At 39.8% G+C, this 26,123-nt stretch overlaps 1 protein-coding gene across 5 annotated transcripts in view; it reads right to left on the bottom strand.

Moving 5' to 3' along the window:
- Positions 1-26,123, bottom strand: part of anks1b (ankyrin repeat and sterile alpha motif domain containing 1B) — a 236,357-nt gene that overhangs the window by 156,961 nt on the left and 53,273 nt on the right. For 4 of the 5 annotated variants that reach the window (XM_044343243.1, XM_044343242.1, XM_044343244.1 and 1 more), the window contains exons 2-3: positions 13,948-14,028; positions 11,028-11,184 (exon numbers count right to left, since the gene is read on the bottom strand). In XM_044343243.1, the coding sequence (XP_044199178.1) occupies positions 11,028-11,184; positions 13,948-14,028 (238 nt within the window). Of the gene's footprint in view, positions 1-11,027; positions 11,185-13,947; positions 14,029-14,122; positions 14,254-26,123 lie in introns of those variants that run through there. The other variant, XM_044343246.1, reaches the window with a different exon arrangement.

The following is a 26,123-nucleotide window of genomic DNA, read 5'->3' as shown; positions in this document are numbered from 1 at the left end:
CCATTTGCTCCGTTCCTGTGTGCATATTCTACTATATTACCGTTTTCCACCGGAGTGACTCAGTTTCCCCGCAGGATCATGTGGATTTCATCTCATCTAATCTACTGTATATACTGTCTTCATCATAGTGTAATAACCTCCACCTAACTACCACTGATGCAGCACAATCATCCATCATCAAGTATAGAATATCAACGAGTCTGCAGAATAGATGATTAAACTATTATAGAATGAATACAACTACATCATCCAGGAACAGGAGACGCATAACTACAACAATTACTGGTATATTTATATACAATAATCAGAGAATAATGGATGTAATGCAGGTAAGACTCCATTATCTTTGCATTTTTGGACAGCTCAGAGTGCATTATCGTACTACGATGGCCACTTAAAGGCTCTGAAAACCGAGAGATGTATTTTCATCGACCTCAAACTTATGAATGTGAAGATTTTCTGTCATAGTTGGACCGATTTTGGTTATTTTAATTGAGAGATCTGTTCTTGTTTGTGCTCTTCATACTGGTTTGAAGTGGGCACTCATTTCGTTAAAGTAATTCCACACATTAGGGCTGCGACTGACAATTATTTTATTATTTTATTGATGAATCAAGTAATTGTTTAGTCTGTGAAATGTTAAAAAATTGGCTCACTAAACCTTAAAATATAAAGAAAAACGGCAAATTGTCAAATATGAGAAGCTGGAACCAGAAAATGTTTGTCAATTTTGCTTGAAAAATGACTGGAATGATGATTATTCAATTATCAAAATAGTTGCTGATGAATTTTCATTCCATTGTCGAATCAATTGATCGAAAAATTGTTGCAGCTCTACAACACATTAATCAGAGTTCACAGTAGTAACATCTGAATCAAAATCTGACCAAACCACAAGCACAAAATCCTGACAAAGAGTTTCTGATTGTTAATAAAACTCTTACTAAATAATAACTAATGATGTTGAGCTTCTCAAATTAGAAATATGTAAGATTTGATATCAAGTTTTCAGGGCTCCTGTTTTAATATTCTAATGAATGTAGTTTGAAGCGTAACTGTGGTTGCTATGGTTACCTACAGATAATATGCATGGCACACTGATATAAAACTTTTGACTGGAATTGTGTTTGAGCGACCAGCCAATCACAAACAAATATACTGCATGGTCATTACTGAATGTACAGAGCAGTTTAACTTCTGTATTTATTGATGTCTCTATTTGCAGCTCCTCGTTACGGGTTGTTTACTTCTCCAATTGACTTATTTGAGTAATTTTTAGACGCCTGAATCACTAAAGAAAAGTCAAAGATTGAAGCAAATTAATTTCCACAAAAAACCACAATTATTTGATGCATAAAAATAGTTTTTCTTGCTGATATATTTAAATATTTCTTCTATCCTGTTAATCATCTCGCAACCCCTGACATCTATCTCGACACCTTGTTGAGGTCCTGACCTTCGGATCGGGATTAAGGAACTATTAATCAGTTCAGGAGTGACGGCAGTTTTCATCTCTGTGTTCAGAGCTGCTACTGAGCAGACTGTGTGGTGAGACTGTGTGGTGAGACTGTGTGGTGAGACTGTTATGCAAACTCTTTCCAAAGTCAAATATGAACTTTCAGTCTAAGCTTTTAAACCAACAAGGACGAGAAGAGAGAAAATATATATTTGAACATCTATATTTCCACGCTCAGGAAGATTGTGCGATTTGATCGAAAGCTCCGGATCAGCGAGCATGTGGTTGTTTACATTTGTAACACAGATTATACCTTCGACAACGGGGGTGATAAACACATTTTCAGATTAAACGCGAAACAAGTACGCAGAAGTAATGACGCAAACCAATCACACACACACACACACCAATGCTGGGTGATAAATCTCAATATGGGTATGATATGGATACGTTCTGTCTCTGCAGCCTTAAAAACGGACAATAAAGCTTTGTCATTCCAATCCGCTGCGCCTCACGCATGCAGCTTAAGATAGGGGAAAATGCAATTCCCTGACAGAAAGAGAGTGACAAAGAGAAGAACAGAGACACAGACTGACAGGGAGATAGAGCAGAGGAGGTGCAGAGAGAGAGAGAGAGAGAGAGGAGAGGGAGAAGGAGAGAAAATCCTCCCTCCGTGTTCTCCGAGTGGCGCTATATATTTCCATTACGCTTCCCCCTCTGACAGCTCTCCGATATCATCTAGCACTGGGTGTATTGTTGCTGATTGGGCTCTGAGCAACGGCCATCTACTAATGCCACATCAACAGGCATGGCAGCACATTATTGACATGTCCATATAAATGGACGTCAATGCTTTTTCTTTCAGCGGCGTACGGCGCCGATGCACACTTAACGCTCACAAATATAAAGAGGCTGCGTAATGAAAAGTATCAGCTTGCCCTAACTCCTTCTACAGACACAGCCGCACGGGTTTTATTAGAGGTTAAAGAGGAATTCTTAGTTATTTCTTTTATGATATTACTGAGCTATAAGAGCGGCATCTCTACAATTTACTTGTGAACTGTTAGTGTTACAGAACACACACCTGTACACACACACACACACCTCTCATGATAAACACTATCAGTTCTATCTCAGTTCATCTGCATTGGACAAAACAAACAGCTACATCCATGCAAATAAGCGAGCCTTATCAGGCGGGCCCGGCGCTGAAGTGAAGCGCAGAGGTGTTTGTTTGAACATACACCGCGTTAATGCTGATGGACTGATATGCAGGATGAGCTCCGTCTACGTTACAGCATCTCATAATCCCAGCAGCTCAAGCCGCTGCCTGGGGAGGGCTGAGTAAATAGATAATGAAAAAGACGAGACACGCAAGGTGAAACGTTTTTTCCCTGTTCTTGCTCGTCTTGTATTAATTATGTGATATACCATATTCTTTAAGAGAAATTAGACCTTCAGCAAGTCATATAAAAATATATAGTATATAGAAAAGAGAAGGAGAGAGATGACAACAATGCCTTTCCTTACTTTTGGTTTTAAAAAAGGCACAAGCTGAGAAGGAAGAAAAAAAAACTGTGGTGGTAGGAGGATAGTAATCCATGAGGAAGAGATGGAGAGGGGAGGAAAAAAGAGGAGCAGTTATTAGGAGTGTGAACATGGAAAGTGAATAAAGTACCCCGGGCCAAGAGGAGTGAATGTAAAAGAGGGCTGAGAAGATGAGAGAAGCAGGAAGGGAAAAACACTGAAAGGGAGAGAGAGAGAGAGAGAGAGAGAGAGAGAGAGAGAGAGAGAGAAGAAAGCAGAGCTGCACATTTCACTGCCAATTGATCCATCTCTCACACTCCCAACAAAGTCCAAGAAACACACACACACACACACACACACACACTTTTTGTTGTGCACAGAACAGCAGGAGACACTGAAATTTAAATAAAATCTAAATCCTAAAGAAATCTTTAATCTCAGCTTTACATAATGTGTCTGTATTTAAGTGTGCGGACATCGTTTCGTGTTGATTTGTCAGTTACGTAATGACGCCACAATAAGACCATAATCTCTGCTGCTGCTAATTTTATCTATCTGCTATTTTATCTATCTAAAGCTTTATTTGAAACAAGCTTTATTCATCGGAAAATCCATATTATGAAAAGTCTTGTTAAACTTCGTACACTATTAAGAACACGTTTTATCCTTGAACATGTTTGAGCCTTTGAAAACAAAACCATAAAGGCTAAATATGTGACATTTATGAATAAAAAAAAGAAGCACAAAAGATTCAAAAGACTGCTTTTAGTCCTACATCAGACTGAAGAACAATGCGGGTGCTTGGGGGATGTTGGCCTGAATGACCCAGATCCCGTCTTGCACAGGATTGTCAGCTGCTAAAGGGGAGTTCTGTTGCCAAGTGCTTGTTCATGGGGGAATGTTGGGTCTCTGTAAATTAAAGAGCACAGTCTAGACCTGCTCTGTGTGCTCTAAGTGCCCTGAGATAACCTCTGTTGTGATTTGGCGCTATATAAATTAAACCGACTTGACTTAAAGTGACCTTGAGCGAGACATAAAATCCCTAACAGCTCCGCAGTTTCGAAACTCTGCCCTCCTTGAAGGGTTGGCAAGCTAAAGAATCTCTTTGTGGGGTAAATTAAACCCCATATTTTAGCTTAATGTCAAAACATACCGCAAAAGGAAAATCCTGCAATAACACATTCACACACAATCTGCTCTCGGCTTGTAATAATCACTCATGACTGTAGTTTGTTTTGACTTACGGCGAGATGAATCATTTTTCTTTTACTGAACTTTAATTGGGAAGCCCGCTGCTGACAGAGCGACAGGGCTGTGGAAAACATATGACACAACATTTTTTCAAACGCATTACTCATAAGAAAACATCCTATGGGCTCAGTGTGACTGTGTGTGTGTTTTGGCAGCAGCGGGCATGGCGAGAGGCGATGTTCGAGCAAAGACTTTCCCAAGGCGGTTTCTCATAGAAGCATGTGTGCGCGCGGCGAGGCTGTGTTCACATGTCGACCGTCAGGAAACATATGGTTTCATTTTCCGAGTGGTAGCAACATGTGTGCATGATAGGGACTACCAAAACTGTAAGATGAACACGCACTCGCAGAAACACAGCGAGACATTTGTGGAAAATACGCAGCAGAAGAGCGACCTCCTGACGTTTTATCTTTGCCTTAGTTCACACAGCCTGTAAGCTCCCAGGAGGCCTTGCTTGCACTCGCAGGAAAGCCTGCAGGAGGTATTTTATGCATAGATGTGTCCACACATGTGCAAAAACTAAAATACGACACACTTGAAGCACAAAGAAGGTCCTTCTAGTCGCTCTCATTATCTTGTGATCGCTTTTATCCTCCTTTGGGAGAACAAAGAGAGAGAGAAAAGAATGATACAACCCTCCGTCTTTCTGTTGGTGGAAAAGAAAACATTCCTGGGATGTATCTGCAGCACAGGGGGGACATACTTGACCTAGTCAGTCACCCCACCCCACACACACACACACACACACACACACACACACACACACACACACACACAGAATAACCCTTAAATTGACTAGTCCAATACAGAAGAAGCAGCACAGGGGTTGTGTAATGGTTCCCACACACACACACACACACACACACACACACACACACACACACACACACACACACACACACACCTGCTTTCCATCAGTGGGACAAACACACTGCTACAGACACAAGCAAATTAATCTTAGAATCCAACTTTGCTCTGGGCGAGTACCTCGAGTGAAACGTGACATTAGTCAGTGTCTTCATTTTTGCTGTGAACACCGTGTTTTAGGGCAGCAACTAATAATTATTTCCATTATCAGTCAATCTGCCAATTATTTTCTCAATTAATTGCTTAAAAATATCAGAAAACAGTGAAAAATGTAGATTGTAAGAGCCAGAGCCAAAGATGACTTGGTCTGTTTTGCCTGTTTTGTTCAACCAACGGTAAAAAAACCCCCAAAAAAATCCATTTTGTGTTCACACACTGGGTTGTAGCTCCCAAAGTCTTTTTTATTACTGACTGAAAAAGGCAATGTTTCAACCTCACAGGTTCACTCACAGTCACTGGAGCTATAATCCAGTGTTCATTTGTTGTCCTGCACCTGAAATAAAAAAAATATGGAACGGGATGTGCACACACTATCTCTTTGCCTCCTCAACTATCATTTATGACACAAAAAAAACTGCAAATTCTCACATTTGTGCAGTTGCAAACAGGAATTTTTGCTTTAAAAAAGGACTGAAACCTCCCGATAAATGTGTCTGTTACACAGTTACATACATGGCAACCTTTATTAATGCAAGAAAAAAACCAATTTCACATTCACTTTTCCATGTGATCTATGATTGCTTATTGATTTTCATCTAAAGTTGATTTTCCCATCTCTATGGCAGAGCATGTGAATACAACGTCTGAGCACCCTCGAATGCACCACAGAGGAGAGTTTTCAAAACGGTCCTTGTAAGGATTGAACAAGTGCTGGAAGAAGGGCACTTCTGTCAGATGAGACAGATGAACAGACCACCACATAATAGAATGTGCCACTCAACAGCTTGTCCATCATATTTTTGAATGCTGATGTTTCCCCCATGAAGGCGAAAAATGAAGAAATGTGAAATCAAAGTGTACAAAAGAGGTTTGGAAAGCAGTTATTTTACAAGCTCAGGCTTTCTCACCTCTCTCATCATTTCCAGTAAATTTCAGTACAATATAGGTGACGGATGCTGTCTGCAAAAACAGGCGAAGTCTCAACTGCTCCCTTTAGGTGGAAACTTAAAGTAAAGTGTCAGTTCATGATTAAATCTGAGTGGGAGAAAGAGAGATCACAACAAACAATGCCTCAACCTCGACACATTTGGCCCTGCAAGCGTAGTGCAAGCCTTGAGTAAACAAGCGGTCCTTCACTATCCATCACTGTCTCGCTCATAATCACACATAAAGATGCACAGACAGTATGTATAATCATCTTCTCATGTCAGACCTCCACCTCTCATACACACACACACACACACTCCCACAATAAACAAAAACAGCTGTGAATGGGGAACTACTGGGACCAATTAGGCTGTAAACAGTGGGCTGGAACTGGTTTACCGCCAACTAATAACATCCACTAACCTCGAACAATCCTCTACCGGCTGCAGCGTGGAACTGGCCTATCTACACCCTTCCATTACCTCTCTTTCCATCAATCTCTTACCTTTTTTTCTTTATGCTCTCAGGACCTTTCACACTCATTACAACCAACTCCTGCTCTCCGCTCCGCACTCTCATGTCGCTATTTGTCACCCTGTGTACGAAAGGTGAACGCAAATGTTGTGTTTCTTTACCTTGTAATCTCTCTCTCTGTCTCATACAACACAATAGATATTAAAAGAAAGAGTGTTCCCGCTCCAGAGTCACCCGATAAAACCAAGCTGCGACGCGCGCTCTCGACCTCTGACACGAGTAATGGTGTGCACGGGCAGAGTAATATCGTTGAGAACGGGGTAATGTGCAGCCAATGGCTAACTGCTGTTAAGTCTCGATGATGGGTGTGTGCGTGCGTGGGACTCAGTATATCACCCTGACTAATGTATGCAGGCTCTGCTCTCTACTGCAGACAAGACAGACAGTGGGAAAATATGGAGCTACTGCATCGTAAACACACAAACACTCCATAAATCTTGTTCTCAGATTTATGCCTGCAAACTGAGAACAACTGTAGACACTGTAAACAAGAAGACAATGCCATCAGTGCAAAGACTACTATATAAAAAGGAGTATTCAGTACTTGTAAAGTTAAAGAGGCACAAAAAAATTAATCTGGCACTTTACTAATATTCTGTAAAATGCTGTGCTTAGTAAAAATGTGTCTTAATAGCATTCGGGGGAAAAAAAATAAACACTGCACCTTTAAGAGTGTCAGTGGAGCAGCCATGTCTTGTGTGTTGCTGTGTCTGTGTGCAACAGTGCGACAGAAAGCCAAAGTAAGCTGATGTAGAAGAGCTGCAACGATTAGTCGATCGACAGTAATTTTGATATTTGAATAATCGTTTTGATTGTTAAGAAAAATCAAAATTCTCTGATTCCAACTTCGCAAATGTGAATATTTTCTTTTTTGTCTGTCTTCTATGATAGTAAACAGATTATCTTTGGGTTGTGGACTGTTTGTTGGTACAAAATAAGGCGTCACCTGGGCTTTGGGAAACAGTGATGAACATTTTTCACCATTTTCTGACATTTTATAGACCAAACGACTAATCGGTTAATTGAGAAAATAACCAACACATTAATCAATAATGAAAAGAGTTGTTAGTTGAAGCCCTATGATGCAACTTAGCATATTCACCAATATTTACTACGCAGTGGGAGAGATGGAAAATGTTGATAACAGGGGAGATAAAACCAGTCGTCTCCAGCTGCTTGTTGATCAACATGCAAGATACTGTATGTGGCGATGCAGATAGAGACAAGTAATGTGTAGTTCAGTGTAATTAGATGAAGAGTACAAACATTAAAGGTTTCGTTCCACTTTCAGTTTCACAGATTCAAACAAACGTGGACAAAACTTTCAAGTTCAACCTGGTGATTTCTGTAAGATTTGAATACCAGAGAGTCATTTTCTACTTAATCAGTTTATATTGCACAAATACCACCGTTCACAGGTTTAATTAATGAATGAAACTTAAAGCTATAATATGTAACTATTCCATATTAAAATGTCTAAAAACAGTTAGACCTATATTATATATTTTGTTGAGTTGTGTAATTACATTATCCCAAATGTTTCCAACAATTTTCAAACCCAGAGAAATCTGTAATCTTAAATCAAGGTAACGGCCTGTTTCATTTGGTTGCATGTCAATGGCGTCATATCCCCTCTACCAAAGAGTATAGTGCACAGATGCATGTGTCAGCATTGTGTTTGTCCACTACAATGGCGTCTACCAAAGAGTATACGCATGCACGATAATACATCAGCGTTGTGGTTGTTCGACAGAAACTGTTATAAATTGACTTTTATTCAGTTTTACGCCACATTTTTATGATAAACTTTTTAGATCTTGGTCATTTTTAACCATATCTTTTAATCGGATGAAGGATTTTAGTCATCGGATGACTGGATCTTAAGTTATCAGAGAAACAAGCTGTTAGCAGCAGCTCGACTAACAGCCCCCCTGGACGTCCTGTGTCTGCTGAACAGCGTCAGAGAAACACTGATTTTTTACGTGAAACTGCTTTAGTCAGTGTTTTTTTACCTGTTTTAATCACTGGGTCCTTTTGTTCTGGAGAGGAAGAGACGTCTGTGGATAATTCAGCTAAAACATCCTGAAGAATGAACACTGAAGTAATCCTAACCTGAAGAAGCTGGTTGTTTAACAATGAAGACAACAACTCCCATGATCCGTTGCTACTTCACACAGTCATCACACTCTTGTCTTTTGTTATTGTTTTGATTGAGAGACCCCCTAGTGGCTGAAATGACGTATTGTGCATTTAATGATTAAAATCCTCTCAAAATCCTCAACACTGCTGTATCCACTGAACAAGAAAAACTGTGACTCAATAAGACCAAACTGTGAAGAAGCCGCAGCTTGTAAATTTGCAGATGTTGGCAAGGTAAACATCCTCTATGCTGTTTTTTATTTGCACCACTGGGAATGACACAACAGCATCGGTCCGTCTTGGCTGTTAACTTTCCCCTCGACTATAAAATGATCCTATGCAGCTACGCAAGTCTCTCTGACAACATAGTCAAGAAAAAGCTCTTTTACTGCGGGATGCTGGAAGTTATTCTAGGATACGTAGGAAATCATTATGTATCCAAACTGAAAAAGTTTAAAAACAGGAGAGCTTGTTCACTTTAACCCTTACTTATCTCAATCAAACCCCAATGTCTCTCTCTCAAAAAACAAAGAGCACACACACACACACAAACACACACTGACTGCACTTTGACGTCAGCATCTATGCACAGACTCTCCTCAATCAGCATCTGTGTGTGTGTCCACGCTTCCTGTACAGCAGCTCGCTCAGCTCAACAAATAATTGAAAGGGTTAAAAAAAAAAAAGGAAGAAAATTACCCGTGCTCACTTGCTGACAAATCTCTTCATTTCAGGGGCAAGGGACATCATTTATCACGGCAAACAATTAGGCTTTAACAACTCTCGGAGGGAAATGATTTGGCTAATGGTGACAGAGGAAAATGTGCTTATTAGGCAGGGTAAATAACGCTCCAATAACCTGGAGGGTCCATTACAACACCGCCATCAGGGGTAGGGGGGGAAAAAAAAGTTGTAACCAACAACACTTTTGATTAAACACCACTTCCTGTGTGCCTTATTCTCATTTTAGAAATGTAGCACATCAGCAAGCCATGACATCATTTGTATGCCGCAAGCAGAGATGGATAGAAAAAAAGAGAGAGAGAGAGAGAGAGAGAAAGAGAAAGAGAAAGAGGAAGAGACGGTCATTTTTGCTGATGAGGAATGACAGCAGTGGCATGCTGAATACTCCCGGAGCTGAAACGCTCACCCCCGCTGTCAGAGAGAGATCACTAGAAAACTGTAAAAAAGGGATCGGCTCTGTTGGACAGGAGCCATAACGAGTCAACCTGTGGCAGCGCTGGTTTACATGCCCCGAGAAATACAAGTGAAGGTCTCAACTTTAATTTAGTAGAAGAGAGCAGAGTTCTCCTGTTCTGGCACAGTCAGAGGAAATAGGAAGGGTGTTTCTTTCAGCCACAATTCACCATTTAACAGCTGATAAGGTGTCTTCAGAGAGGAAAAGGTGTATGTACTATGAGACAATAGTGCGTATTGAGTTTTGTCTGGAAGATAGCAACACAGTAGCGGGAAGGACGACTCTTTTGACCTACAGAAGATTAGACAGAGGTCAGAGCTGGCAGCTTTTTAGTATGTCAAGAGGAGTAAACTGCAAAAGAAGGAGCCTGTAATTTTTCTTCATTTTTGTGATTTTCTGTCAGTTTTATACTGTTATAATGTCAGATGTGTAAACTATGTGTAAAAATGCTCCCTGCAAGTCAAAAGCCAGGACTTCAGCCTGCTCTCCACGCTTTGTTTGCGATGTTAACTCTACTTCCCCATCGAGCTGATGTCAGATTGTCCGCACATGGCCATAGAGTTTGTTGTTAAGGTTGTTTCGTGTTGAACTGTAAATAATAAGATATTCCAATAGAGCCCCGGAATAAAAATACAGACCTAGAAATGTGCATGATACGTCCACTTTAAGCATCTTTTGGTTATGTTTATTTGTAACACAGTGTATCACAGGCCAAGGTCTACCGTCTTGCCGAAGGACACTTGGGTAGAGTTCTCCAGTTGAAGGACAGCCTCTTTAACCCTTCGGCCTGCCTGCTTCCTTGCATGTCTAGACTGTTTATCATTAAAGCCCATTTCAGGATGAGGATTGTGACCTTGTGTATGGGTGTTGGACCGAGGAGAGACTTTATGACGTTTTAATAAAATCCAGAATTTCTGACAAGTTTCCTCCTTTTGAAGATCTTCAAGGAGGATGATGACGGGAGTTTACCTGTTGGTTGACGCGGCAGTGTGAGGGTCCGTGGTGGATGAGGATACGGACGATGTCCACGTCGCCCCGCCAGGCAGCCAGGTGCAACGGGAAGCAACCCTTGCTATCGGCCACGTTCGTGGACGCCTCGAACTGGAGCAGCTTTAGTACCACCTCCCTGAGACACACAGAGAGAGATGGAAAGACACGGAAATATAAGTACTAAGATCAATAGATAGACAGATGGAGAGGGGAGGAGGGAGGGAGGGAAGCAGAGCTGGGCGATAAAACCTAAAATCCATAATATGAAATAGTCACATTTTCCTTGAGAGTTTAATGCAACTCCTCAGCATTTTGCACAAATAATAACTTTAACTGAATATTTGTCTGGATTGCTTATTCAGACTACATAACAAAACATAACTGTGACCTTGGTGATATTTTAACCGGTTAAATAAATTCTTCTCATAGTCAGCGCTGTTTTCAGACGGTGTCGACACTTTAAAAGAACTGCAGACTTCACATCTTGTTGTACCTGCTGTGATCAGCTCAGCTGCGTAAAGGGAAACTCTAAACCACTAGAGGTGAGTGCAAGAGTGCTTTTCTGTCATTTACGACTTAGCGTTTTATTTCTCTATAGCCCCAATTACAACACAGGATTCAGCATTTAAATCCGTGTTCGTTTTTACTGCGTGCGCTCACACAAAGAGCTATTTTGTCTGAAAACATAAGCCTTGCCTTCAAATCTTGGATCACTTGGCCATGTTTGATATTCAAAAACAATCTTTGTTTGTTTTTTTAGGGATGTTTCTGTTCTGCTTCATTGTTCCATGCTGCTGTCCTGACTACTTTTGTGTTTTCTTGCTTCACTGAATGGCAAGATTTGCAGCCTTCACACGAACATACAGCTACGTAATCACATTTATTTTTATTCTCCTTGAAAACTTTATTTAGCCAGGTGAGTCCCGCTGAGGTCGAAAACCTCTTTTTTTACAAGGGAGATCTCCATGTTTCCTCCTCATAAAGTAAACTCCATTACACAACTAGATAAAGTGACACATCACAGAGCTGCAGTTTGTTCCGGAAACCCATTTAGCTGCTGCTGCTGCTGCTGCTGCTGCTGCTGCTGCTGCTGAGGAGTAATGTCAGCAATACTATTTTATATTCGCGAGTCTCCAGCTGAAGTTGTCACCTCACTCTGAAGAGGAAAGGTGAAGCGCTTTCATTTGCATTCAAAATGTCGGGGGGGGGGGGGAGAAACTGAGGAGAGAGAAGGGCAGAACCTCTCTCAGGAGCGGGGGTGAAAGCGGCAACCGAGATGCTTAATGAACTGCTTTGTTAATTTCAATAATTTATTAGATTTTTATATATGTCACTCAGGTTTAAGTGGCAGTTATACAGCAAAATCACGCTGGGAGGACCTCCGGGTCAAATATGAAAATATTCAAGCTCTTGATGATTGGATTCAGCCTGCATGCATCACCAAAGGTCTTTTTATGAGGCTTCACATAATTAAAATGATCTCAAACGCAGCCTGAATTTAAAAAAAAAAAAGAAAACCTCTGAATACAACGCTGCATGTCGCCATGTTTCTTCTGTCTATAATTGCCGGTTCTTTTTTTTTTTTTTTTTTTTTTACTTTCCCACCTAAACATTAAATCACTCCTCTGCAGCTTTTTGTTGGCGGCCTAATTTTCACTTTGAGGCTGCATTTTTCCTCTCTCCTCTCCTCACCAGTTGATCTGAAGGAGGAAATCCACATAATTGCCCCCAAAACACAGCACTAATCCTTCAGTTCCGCCAAACTGGGACAGCAGTCGGGTTTGCAGCTAATCCACACTGTGTAACGGATTTCTCAGCAGGCCCAGGTGAAGAAAGAGAGCTAAGCTTCAGGTCTGATGCAGACGCATAAAACACGCACACATTCACTCCTTTGCAGACATATTTTGTTTGCAGTTTTATGATTTAAACTATTATCAATCACCTTTTTTTGTGGTCCTGGAGAGTACAGTTAATGTGTCAAGGCCCTGGAAGCAAGCCAGACTATTTTAATGCGATCAAATTCAATTTTAGTGGCTGTCATTAACTTTAATTAACACGGTTTCTTAAATCATTGACCCTTGATCTAATGAGACCCTCTTAAGTATCATTAGATTCACTCAGAAATGCATTCCCACCAGTTTATACAGAAGACAATTTATTTCCTCCTGAAAAGGTGCAATTTTGTCTTCAATCAACAGCAGCAACATGAAAAAGAAAAAGAAAATCAAAGGAGAAACTAACCTTCTTGACTAATTTTTTCCCCACTTCTTCCCACAGATTAATTAGTCGAGTGGGGCAGACAATGTGTCAGCGACGTTGTTGATGAGTGATTGTTTACTGTAAGTCATTTATCAAGCAAATATACAAAATGTTTGCAGCTTAAAATTCAGGATTTGCTGATTTTCTGGTTGGATATTTTTAGAGCTGCAATGATTAGTTGAACAACAGAAAATTAATAGTCTGTTTTAATTATCCATTCATTGTTTTGAGTCATTTTTTTAAGACAAAAAACCCCCCAAAATTCTCTCATTCCAGCTTCTTAAATGTGAATATTTTCTGGTGTCTTCAGTCTTCTGTGATAAGAAACTGAATATCTTTGGGTTGTGGGCTGTCGGTCAGGACAAACAAGACAATTAAGGTTGCATCTTGGGTTTTGGGGAAACAGTGATCGACATTTTTCCCCATTTTCTGACATTTTATTGACCAGATGAGTAAATAATTGTTAGTTGCAACCGTATTATATTATTTTGGTGTTTTAACTGCCGTTCAGACAAAACGAGTGATCTGAAGATGTCATCTCTGGCTTATTTGTCTCCTGGATTAAGTGACTGATCGGTTAAAAAATATCTATATTCATTTCTCTCCACAAACATACATGAACACTCGTGTGCAGTCTTACCTGTGTCCGTTGAGCGACGCGTGGTGTAAAGGTGTGTATCCTGAGCTGTCTGTGCAGTTGACGTTCAGGCCCTTCCACATGCTGAGGAGAAACAGAAACACATCAGAATTCATCTTTAAACTGAGATTCACACACTCTACATGCCACTTTTTTGAATAACACGTGTTGATCTTACTGTTGTTTATTAGGTCACACAGATTTTGGACATTTTAACATCTTTATTTAATCAATTCGCTTGAATCTGTTCCCTCTCCTCTCCTCTCCGCTGCACCTGCTCTGTTTCAGACCCAGGAACTGCAACACCACACCTGACCAATTAGGATTCACCTCACTGGTGGAAGGTGCCAAGTGTGGACATGTCAAGGGGGGGGGTTGTGATGTTTTGTTTTGAGGATTTATCTCTTCAGGCTGTTTAATGAGATTTGTTTGCCGCTAAATTATTAGATTTATCTACTGAAAACACACAAATATCTCTTGTGAGTTAATTGATTTGTTAATTGGTGTTTCCTGTAGCAGTAGGAGCTTACAGCTTGTATAACGAGGATTTTGGAGCTCTCTTTGTTGTTTGTTTCATTGTTTTTCTTTTGGGGAGGCTCGGGTTTTTGTTTCTTCAGTTGTTTCTTAACACAAAGGAATTTTAATTTAATGTTTTTTGGGTCCCGAGGCGAGAACTATAATTTCTTATTTGGAGCAAAAGCCAGAAGAGTTTAAGTCCTATTTCATCATACTGGCAAATAAAGCAAGTGAGTGAGGTCAACTCTCAAAAGGCTGAGCATGCAAATAAAACCACACAAAACTGAATCTCATGAGGATACCCAGCTATGCACACAAACACACACACACACACACTCTCCGTTATACACAGACGGCCCAGGGTTTTCCCAGGGCTATAATTATATGACCTCTCTTTTTCACATGAACTCCTCCAAGCGCGTCAGAGAGAAGTACTAATTAGTTGAATTCCAGTCTGTGCAGCTCTGGGCTGCAGCGTCGAATCAAGTAACTTCTAGAAATGACTTTATTACCTTTTTTTTTTTAATAAAGACAAGCCCATACAGTGGCTTTCTGACATGGAGAGCAGAGTCTCAAAATGAAAATCTGTGCGTCACAATATCTGTTACTGAGATGCATGAAGTAGACAAGACAGCATCAGTTTCTCACATGCATTATTACATTTTTTCTGTTTCATTTTTTATTATTTTAGCCTCTAAAACTGCGCCGGATTGTATTTAATTGCCAAAAAACATTAAAGTCACACCCAAGACTCTCCCTGATTAATGATTTTTTTTAATAGAGCTATCATGAGAAATGAAGACCTAAATATCAATGCTTCCTTTCAAATGTTCATTTAATTTCATTTCATTAATAGCTTCTGAGTCTTATGGAGAATTTTTTCCTTTTGAAAGACTCAAGCTGCAGGCAAACAAACACAAGCAACAGAACATTCATTGGGTTTGACAGACGTCACACAATGATCAAGGTCAGTGGAAACACGCAGTGGGTGCGTGCGCACAAAACACACGACTAAACCTGTGTTAAATGTGGTATTAAAGGGCGGATGCGCGCGCACACACACAGAACACAGTGTACACAGATCAATAGAGCAAGTCTGCTTCGGCAAAGGATACAGAACCTTTTATTTTTCTGAATTCAATGATGAAATAAAACTAACTCTGGTCCAAAAAATGTCCCAGAAACCCACACACATCGACCTTAACACACACACACACACACACAGGTCGGAGGGCAGGAGACCACAGACAGAAAGACACAGCACAAGCTTGTTTCTATTGGGTCACATTTACACACTGTGTGAGTGTGTGTGTGTTTGTGTGTGTTTGACCGTATCGATCGCACTGCTCTGCTGACCCCTTTCAGCGCTGACCTATAGAACCAGTTGGATGGGTTGTTAAAAAGAGCAAACTGACAGAGGATGAGGGAGGAGAGAGACAACAGACGGCAGGAAGCCAAAAGATGATGGAGGCAGAAATACGACGAGGATTGTAATTGATACCTGTTTCAGTAAACTGCTGGTCTTACACGAACAAACGGATTTTCGCAAAGACAAAAACACCCACTTAGAGCTGCAACAATTAGCCAATTAATCAATTAGTCAATCGACAGGAAATTAATCGCCAACTATTTTCATAATCGATTTAGTGTTTTGAGTCATTTTTAAGACAAAAAATGCTAAAATTCTCTGGTTCCAGCTCGATAAATGTGAATATTTTCTGGTTTCTTTAGTCTTCTATGATGTAAACTAAATTGGATTGTGGATTGTTGGTCGGGACAAAACAAGACATTTCAGGCATCTTAGGCTTTGGGTAACATTCACTGACATTTCACAGACCAAACGACTCATCAATTCATCGAAAAAATAATCGTAAGATTAATCAATAATGAAAATAATAATAATAGTCGCAGCCCTACATCCGCTACAAAAATTGAAAGTGTTTCCAGAAATGTCTGATGTCTGACGTTTAAGTGACATCCAGGGTGAGGCTGAAGCTGGTGTGTGCACATCCACACATATAGTAACAGAAAGTAACTTGAAATGCAGGAAATCTCCAAATAATCAGTCCTTTCATCTGTAGAAAAAAGTGAGATTAGATTCTGTTGCGGCTACAACAAAACAGTTAAATATTCTTTCCAACGGTTCTTTTTTTCTGATGTGATTCACTTCGTTTCAGTCACTTCAATCAGCCACATTCAGTCCTGCACCCAGTAACTTTAATCAACAGATGCATTTCTGTAGCTTTTTCTTTTTATCAATAATATATATTTCCACCATTGAGAGTTCTTCAATACTTCATTAATCACATAAACCACTTGGATGAAAACACAGCTAATGTTCTGTATACTCTCCTAAGCTGTTTTCTATGTCAGATAGCTCTTAACAAACCCAACCTTGAACCTAAACATACATATACGCACCCACACACATATGCACTTGTGCCATTACCTTCAAATAGCAAATCTGCACAAGATTCATTAAAACTTGCCTTACAAAGAGTCTTTCATGTGAGCAGAGCTCTGCGTGGCCCGAAACACAATCCACCTCTCCCACACGCCCACAAACGCACCGTATTAATGCACAAACATAGCAGTCATACATCACCTCCATAAAAAGCTGCACTTGTAAACAAATATGTGGCCACTTTGTGAGGGAATGTGTAAACCTTGTGCGTGAGCCAGAGCTGTACAGGGTGTTGTGTTTTCTTTCTGCGCTCCACGACACCTCCCCATGTCGTGGAGCGCAGTGTTACGTAAGTGTCTGGAGTGACACCAGCAGTGGGTGTCGCTAGTGGGTGCTTTAACACACAGAAAGCATTTTGTGGATGGTTGCTTGAGTGGATTAAACAAAGCAAGGTTTGATAAGATTTTAACAAAAGATTTGTAAAATGTTTACACAGGAAAGATATTTAAAACTCAAGCTCCATTGGTCAATATCGTTCATGTTAGTTTAACAATGAATTAAATGACTACATCTAAAGGGGGCCACCGGAAATGCCTTATTTAGGTCATTTTTTTGGTTTACAGCACTCTTACTATATATATATATATGGTTCAGACTCACATTTCTCATGAGCGCCAGTTCTAACCCAAGCAGCAACTACCATGGTTTTAGGCAGAAGCCAATGCAGAAGTGCAACAACACCAACGGCCACTAGATGGTGGCGCCAATTGAATTCCATTCAAAAAGAGTCAACTTCTCTCAAAAGTCAATAATGTATTTCTATGAGGCATTATGGTCTCAATTGTTAAATTTGGGTCTTCTATTTTGGAAATTATTGCCTGTAATAAGATTTGAAGACTTAGCTTTGACTCTCTTGCTCCAAACGGAAAAGATGGCGCCGACCGTAAGCCGCAACTTAAGGCTTCAAGCCCTCTCAGCCAAAATAGTTCAGATAAAACCACTGTAGGCTACCTGCTGAGCACCAAACTGCAGACAGACAAATTTAGTGACTAGCTAGTGATGTCAAACATCTAGCATTAGCAGCTAACTGCTAAAGAGCCAGATATTTTTCTCATGAGTTGGCGGAGACTAAAACAGAGCTTGAAGGAGAGTGAACATTGGACTTATATTTGTCAGGTGGCAAGAAACATGAATGAATGCTAATGTTTCCCTTTATGTGATAGATGTGTAAATAGAAATAGAAATAGTTAATGCCACTTAACAGCCACTTAATGCGCTGATGCTATGTCAGTTAGTAAGTCTGTTAACTTGTTTTGGAATATTTCTGCGACCAAGTGGCCAAAAGGTCAATTATTGTATCTTTATATCATATAATTTTGTATACAGATAACTATGGTATCATCTCAGTTTAAAAGCTACAGCGTATTTACATAGATGTTCCATTTTGACGCAGGCTGTCTTATCAACATATGTAAAACTGTAAAATGTTTGCAGGACTACTTCCTCATGAACTGCAATAAGTTTCATCAACATCCACATTTCAAAAAACACAAATGAGGAGAAGCTGGGCTGAAAGAAAAACATCATATTACTAGAGTATTGGAAGAGAGGCTTACAGTGAGGCTTCCTGGTATTTCTCTTTCCTACAACACCTTTATATTCTCACAATACTCCTTTAGTATTCCTGTAGAGACCTATATACTGACTCTGTTGTACCAGATATGACATTTATATTGACTGTTGCACAGTAAAACAGTCTGTGACCTGTAGATTTACTGTGTCCACTGCAGCTACAAACTGCCACAAAGTACCAAAACACATGGACTGTGCCTTTTCTTAAAAACAAACACAGCATATTGGAAAACAACCAACTTTAACTGAGTGAATCACTTCCTAACAAGACCCGATTTCTTATCGCAGCTGTTCCGCTCTGCTCTGCCATGTTCCCAAACTCAGTTCGGTGCCATATCGGTTCTCTATTGTTTTCTGTGCTTTCAGTGCAAGCATAAAGCCAGCCAGCAGAGTTTAAATAGAATTAGTGGGGAACTTGAGATTAGATAATGGATGAGAGTTGCTGCTGTAGGAATGCGGCCTCTTGGTGGATTAAATATGCAGATGACGTCTTTACCAATTAACCTCAGGAGTTGCAGGAATGCACAGGAAAGCCCTTTGCCTTTTCCTTGACATTACACAACAGTCAAGTGTTTTTGTGTGTCAGTGTGTCTCAATCTCTTTCCTCAAAAGCTACTTTCTCTCCCCTCTGTCTCAGACTCGCTGAGGTTCAACTCTTTTTTTTTTTTTTTTTTATTAAAGCGCTGAAAGGTAAAGGGGTCAAACGTCATGAAAGGCCTCCCAGCATGCAGAGCAACGCTGCCCTCTGTTTGAACCCTCCTTCAGTTACAGTCTAACAGTTTACAACAGCACTGCACACTGAGGACTACACTGACATGATATAATAGAAAACCAAAAAAAGAACAACCTGTTTTAGTTGAATGTAGAATAAAGGGAAGTATACTTCGCAATAAAGAATCAGTTAAACTAAACTTATACTAAGGCTGAGACTTTTGATACTCAGAGGGTCAATTGAAGACATGATGAGAAGTATAACTTCTCCAAATCTTCACACAGAAAATTTATTAGCATTTTCATTGAAGCTAAACGAGCTGAAGTTAAGATCCATGACCAGACTTTAAAGTGCTATGTATTCCATTTGGTACAAAACATCACCTGAAGTAACTGAATAATGAAAAGCAGGATTTAAAGTGTTGTTGCTCATCAAACAAGAGCTAAAATTACTCCCAAACTCTTTAGAAGTGTGTATTTTTTTTTTATCAGTAATTTCAAAAGAGGGCCTGTAAATGTCTTTCAAGTAGTGAAAAATTTCTCATTTCGGATGCAAACGTTTCATTGCGCATTTCGAAATGAACGCCTTCATTTGCCGCTTCACCACGGATATTAAAGCTGGCATCATGTTGCAGCAAAGTTCAGGCTACATCAAAGCGGAGCATTGTCTTCAAAGGACGAGAAATTAAGGAGTTGGGGAAACCTTTGTAGTTTCTTTTTAGCAGGAAACTTCTTTTGTGTGTGTGTGTGTGTGGCGGGACTCCCCCCCCCTACCTTCGCCACACAGTGCCACCTAATAAAATGAAAGTCAAAGAGAAACAGGCGACTCGACAACTCTAAGTTCAAGAGAAATCGAAAAGGGGAACCAATATGAGGTGTGTTTTCTATCAGAGCAGATAACGCCAGACAGGAAGTGGGCTCGCTTCATATCCTGTTTTGAGCATGAAGCAGAAGAGATACTTACTGATTAAGAGCAGTATTTCAAGAGCTCACTAACTGATACGACCTATAAGATGACGGAAACACACATTCGCACCCTTTTGCACATTTCTCAGGAGCTGGCCTTTGATGTTTAAACCTTGACTCCCACGGAGACAGCACATCCCCCATGATGCTTCAGGGCATGAATATTCTGCTTTACACTCTAATGTCTTGAGCAGGTGTGCGGATATGGATAAGGTGTATGTAACTCTGTCTGTGCTTGTGTGTGTGTGTGTGTTTGTGTGGTGTCACAGGTGGGATCAGTTCAACCAGAGAGACAATTATAGTGCAAGGTGTGTGGAAACTCTCAAAAGACCAATTACATTTCTGCAGAGAGAAGTGAGAATCAGACACCTCACTCCCCCTCTTTCTCTCTCTCTCTCTCTCTCTCTGTGTCTCTCACCTTTTCCCTCTTTCTTGTATCTGCAGTTGCAGTCTTTGGTACATCTATATATTCTGCAAACAATATGATGCATATGTTTTATGAGATAGAAGCGTAGTGGACGTGAACGCCCTGCAAATACAGAGAGAGAGGGAGAGAGAGAGCAGAAAGAGGGCGACTACTTCAAAGAAGACTACAGAGGCAACTGAGTTGTGATGCTCTTATATGACAAACCAGCCACTTCAAAGGGTGCTCATGCTTAAAATGTGCCTTAGGCTCACGCACATGCACACACATACATGTACACATTCCTCCATGTGCTTATACTGACATGGTATGAACTGCAGCCTGACAGATAATGGATTTTTTGAGGCCAATACCACCAATGTGACTAAAATTATGATAGACATATCATTTAATATTTCAAAGTTTTCAAAGTTCTTAACTTTTGGCCGAGATTCCTCAAATTTGATGTTAAAGAAAATCTTAATTTTTCATTGTTTTCTGATATTTTATGGACCAAATGATTCATCAATTAATCAATGTAATATTTGACAGATTAATCAATAATCAAAACAGTCATTAGTTGCCGGCTTAGCTGAATGTATTTGATTTTTAGCTGCAATGATTAGTCGATTAATGGATTAGTTGATAGACAGAAAATTAATTGCCAACTATATTGATAATTGTTTTGAGTGTTTGTCTGGTTCTTAGACATGAAAATATTCTGGTTTCTTTAGTCTGTGGACTGTCGGTCGGGACAAAACAGGACATTTCAGGTTGTATCATGGTCTTGGGGAAACAGTGATCCACATTTTTCACTATTTCTGACTTTTTATAGACCAAACAACTAATCGATTATATAAGGAAAAAAAAATCGACAGATTAATCTACAATGAAATCAATTGAACCTCTAATATATGTTTACTTAGTAGCATATTGCTTCTTGGCATGTTGACACCTGTAAATCAGTGGAATAGTGTGAAACCGTCGGCAGGATGTGTATGAATCTGTACATCTGTACGTGCGCAAACATGCTTGTGAGTGTGTGTCCTCGTGTTCAAACAAAACGTAGACGCTGTAGCACCACTAGTGGTCCCAAACTCCACATATAAGGTTTTTCTTTTAATTTGTCACCCATCTGTATCCGCGATAATCCAACATCAGTACCAATAATATCGGCCCTGTCAATATCTCAGTCGGGTCCTTGTATAAACAGACCTACACAGAGTATATCAGCTTTACACCACAAACACATCATACAGCCGGGAGATTCCCCCAGGTTATGATGTAACCTCCAATATAACAGCACATCTCATTTTCACCTCATATTCCCACGACATCATGAGGAAAATCCCATTCACACCTACACAATTCAACAGGCAATCCTGCGCCGCTGTCACAGGGAGCAGAGATCTGTCACTCTACAGCTTCATTTCTACACTCATTATAGTGACAAGTTCATCCATAGTATTACTGATATGGCTGTGACAGAACTCCCACTGTGTCAAATTAAACGGTCTCTTACTGTGTTGGTGAAGATTTACAGAGGACAGACATACTTGAATACATTGATGAACAACAAATCCTCCTTTTTCAGTCTTGTAAACACACACACAACACAATCTATCAGTAAATATGAGACGTCAGAACTGCAGGATGGGGCACTTCTGTCTCTGATCTCACCCTATCATCTTCTGCCGAATCTCTAATTTGCTGAACTCATTCTTGTAAAATTGCCTCATATGTTTGTTTTGCATATTTAGCAAACAGCTGCCCTCTACAAAAATACTTGTTGGCAATTTTGTTCGTTTGAATACGCTGTAGTATCCCGTCGGCATGGGAATCTACCCAACTAGCAAATTAGGTCTATAGCTGCTGGAAAACATAAATAAATCTTCCTTTGCTGGATGTCTCTCCCTAAGTGGGTGTTTGTTCTAGTTAACAACCCTCAAAATACAACTTAAATTCTCAGTTTAAGACCACATTGAGAGGATATGATGACATTTTAAAATGAAGAACTATAGCTGGAAAGGCTACATCACTTTCTAAGATTGTGGCTGATTGTGTGAATCAAGCAGATGTAAGAGCCGGAGGTCTGACCCAAACTAAAGCCAGGTGTCCTTGTGAAGACGGTTAAACACCAAAATACACAGTTTGTTCAAATTTAATTTAACTGAAGATGTTGTATCTCTCTTTTCAGGATGGGCCTTGGGGTGCTGCAACATTTCTGTTTTACAGCAGAAAAAGCGAGGCAACAAAACAGGAGAAACAAACATTAAACACCAAAATTACTGTAGTAAATTTTGTGTTAAATACACCAGAGGACCTCAATATTGCACCATTTCCACAATACATTACAGCAAGAGTCAACACATGATGTCAAACGGGAGTGTTTTTTTGTCCCTGAAAAACAAAAGATACATTATTATTCATTGTTTATCACTGCCTCACACAACTGTTTCTCTTATGATGTGATGTTGTGTGAATCTGTGTTGCCTTTTTGTCTTTTTTATATCCCTAAAAACATTTGCTCTTTGGATTCAGTTGTCTAAGAATGGTGCTTGTTTTGTAATATTTCTTCATGTCAGACGATGAACTCCTGTTCATATCTTCCTGTATGGTTGAAAGTCTGTGAAACATCAGGAACAATAGTGGAAATGAGTCAAGGACTTAATCGTTCCATCCCTGACAAAATCTGATATGTTGCGTTTTAAAATATATTGAAGTGTTGTCAATAAACATAAACCTGATAAATATTTATTAGCACGTACCGCAACAACGCCTGCTGCATTTTTTGTGGAGTAATTGATACTAGTGCAGTACATATAGTACAAAATGATGCATAATGTGTTGTGTGGCTGAAATGTGTGTTCAGTGGAAGGAACAGAGCATAAAATCCTTAAATATGCAGAGAAGCTGCTCGCTGTATAAATACATATTCAGAGCGTATTTATGTGCATATGAATGAATATGCAGGCAGGCCAGTCAGTCATTGACAAATGCCCTCAGAGGAGCAAACATCAACTGACACATTCAATAGGTCAAGAGGCCAACGCTGCCATCACAGGAAGTAATTTATCTTCAGGTCAAACTGACCTCTGGTCCACAACACAACATGGAGGTTTGCTGTTAGGGGGCAGTGGGTCAAACACACACACGCGCTGGCATAGTGACAGCGAGGCTGACCCTTCTCTTTTCATACGCACTCACCAATAATTAAAACAAGACACACGTAATCGATAACTGCACAACTCCCCCCCCGGATTCAGTGAGTCTATTGATGAGGTTTGATCATTGATCATTTGGTTGTCCTGAGGGTTTGTTACACAGTGGGAGACTGTGAGAGCCTACACATGAGGTCAGTGACGTTAAATTAAAAAAAAAAAAAATCAGATAGTGTATTTTTAATGTAAAATTTTTAGTGTAACATGTACATGTACATAGATATGGGACAGGATGTTGGGGCCGCTGTTGGATCTGGATCCAGGTCAGTGTGATCGGGCTGCACTAATTAGGCTGGTTTTCCCTCCACAGATGGCCGAGTAGAAGTAAAGACTAATGTCTGCATTTGTTTCAGACTCATTTATTAACTAAATGTGAAATACCCACACACCAAAATACACACTTTACTGGGGCTTTTACTGGAAATTAAGCACACTGAACAGATACGACAAGACAATACAATATAATATAATGTTATTTTTCAGAATTCAGAGGAAACCACACCACAAATCAATCTCTGCTTCCTCTGTGGGAAAAAAAACTGTACTTAGAGAACCAAGATGTCCCTGACCTCTGACCTTTATCATTAGCTGACATGTCACTTGAAGATGAAAGAGTGCAGGGTGGGTCAGAGGAAGGAAGAGAGAAGAGAGAGAAATAGCAAGGAAGAGAACATTTCTACTGTAATATGATTAAATTCTTCTCATGCAGCACGTCGGAGAGAGAGAAACTTTTTAAAGATATACATTTAGAGGGTTTGACATCCAGATGATACAACCGTCTGAAGATAGCTGAATATATACGTTCCACTTAAACAAACACATCTTCAACAGAGCAGTCTGTCTATTTCCATCTCTTAAACAATCTGGCAAGTTTCTCTCTCAGCCCATCACCTTAAATAGAGATGGAAACATCTCTCCTCTGTCCTGAGCTGACTCTCCACATTCTGCACCGGGCCGTCTGAACACTGAATGCACATTGAACCGGCATCTTTTTCCCACAAGCGGCACCAAGGTTTGCAGCGATTTTATATGAAAAACACCCCTGTGACCTTTCCGGTATTATTTTTTTTTACAGGAGTTTAGCTGGACGACGGAGACCCGAGAGTCCTTCAGGCTTAATTTCAAACCGTTTTCAGAAGTTGACTTTAGATTAGACGCTATAAAAGGAGGCAGGATATAAGCACCCTCTTCTGAATAACACCTAACGCTGAGTTTCTTTCTTCCAATTGCACAAAAACCGCCATCAAAGCAAGTCAGCATGGGGACATCTTACTGTATTTCCAGAGTTAGTTACTTTATTAGTTAGTTATTGTATTTATATCAATTTGATTTTGCAGTTTTGAGTCCAATTTGCAAGAACCAGCATGTAAATTATAACTTAAATAACAGACTTCCTGATATACTGATCAGACTGCACATGTTTTGGCTGATTCATCTGCTTATGTAAAAGTGTATGCTGTATATCTGTCATTCTGAAGTGTTGCTATACAAGTTGTAGTTGGAAAAACATCAGCTGTAGCTAATTAACAGTAATTCTGTGAGTACATAACAAAACTCTGTGCTGCTGTTTGGTTAATATGCTCTAAACACAACTCTGTATAACTCCAATGGCTAAAAACAGAGAGAGAAGACTGTGTAGTGAGTCTTTCTTAAAATAAATTGTCTTGCTGATCGCGCCACGTACAGGAAGTGGTTTAGTAGTTGACAGCTATAAATGACAATGATAAATATCAAACTGTTTTCAGAATTTCCCAGTTAACCTCATCAAATCCGTTTTTAAAGCTCTAAATGAAGGTCTGCAGGATTCAAGACAGTTATGGTACTTTTACACATTAAAATGTCTCTAACCAGCAGTTTATTATCACCATAAGTGGACAAATGTATCTGTCATCAATAAACATAATGCCATTTTTTAATGTCATGATTATTTCAGAAAACCACCGACAATGTCAAGTGTACAACTAATTTAATATTTTACTAACGTGAGATAAGTTGGCTATTATTTCTGTAGCTATGGTGACTTACAGTACACATAAGTGACATAAATTTGTTACTTACAGCAAAATAATTGCAAATTAAATCACAATTGCATATTTCAAATCATTCGCCAAATCATTCAACCCTAACAGATATTATGAGAAGACATAAAGACATTAAGAAAAAGAAAAAACAAGCCTGCAGGTTAAGAAACAGACCAAGACGTACAGAAACCCGGTGGACACAATGAGAGACAGACAGAGAAAGAGAAGACAGAGAGATAGCGAGCAAGGGAGACGGATGACATTTCCTCCTCTCTCTTTAATCAAACGGCGAGAAGCGGAGGTGA

This window comes from Thunnus albacares, chromosome 23, assembly GCF_914725855.1.
Source record: "Thunnus albacares chromosome 23, fThuAlb1.1, whole genome shotgun sequence".
Lineage (NCBI taxonomy): Eukaryota > Metazoa > Chordata > Actinopteri > Scombriformes > Scombridae > Thunnus > Thunnus albacares.
Note: the sequence above shows the minus strand (reverse complement) of the source record. Positions and strands in the feature narration are given on the sequence as shown.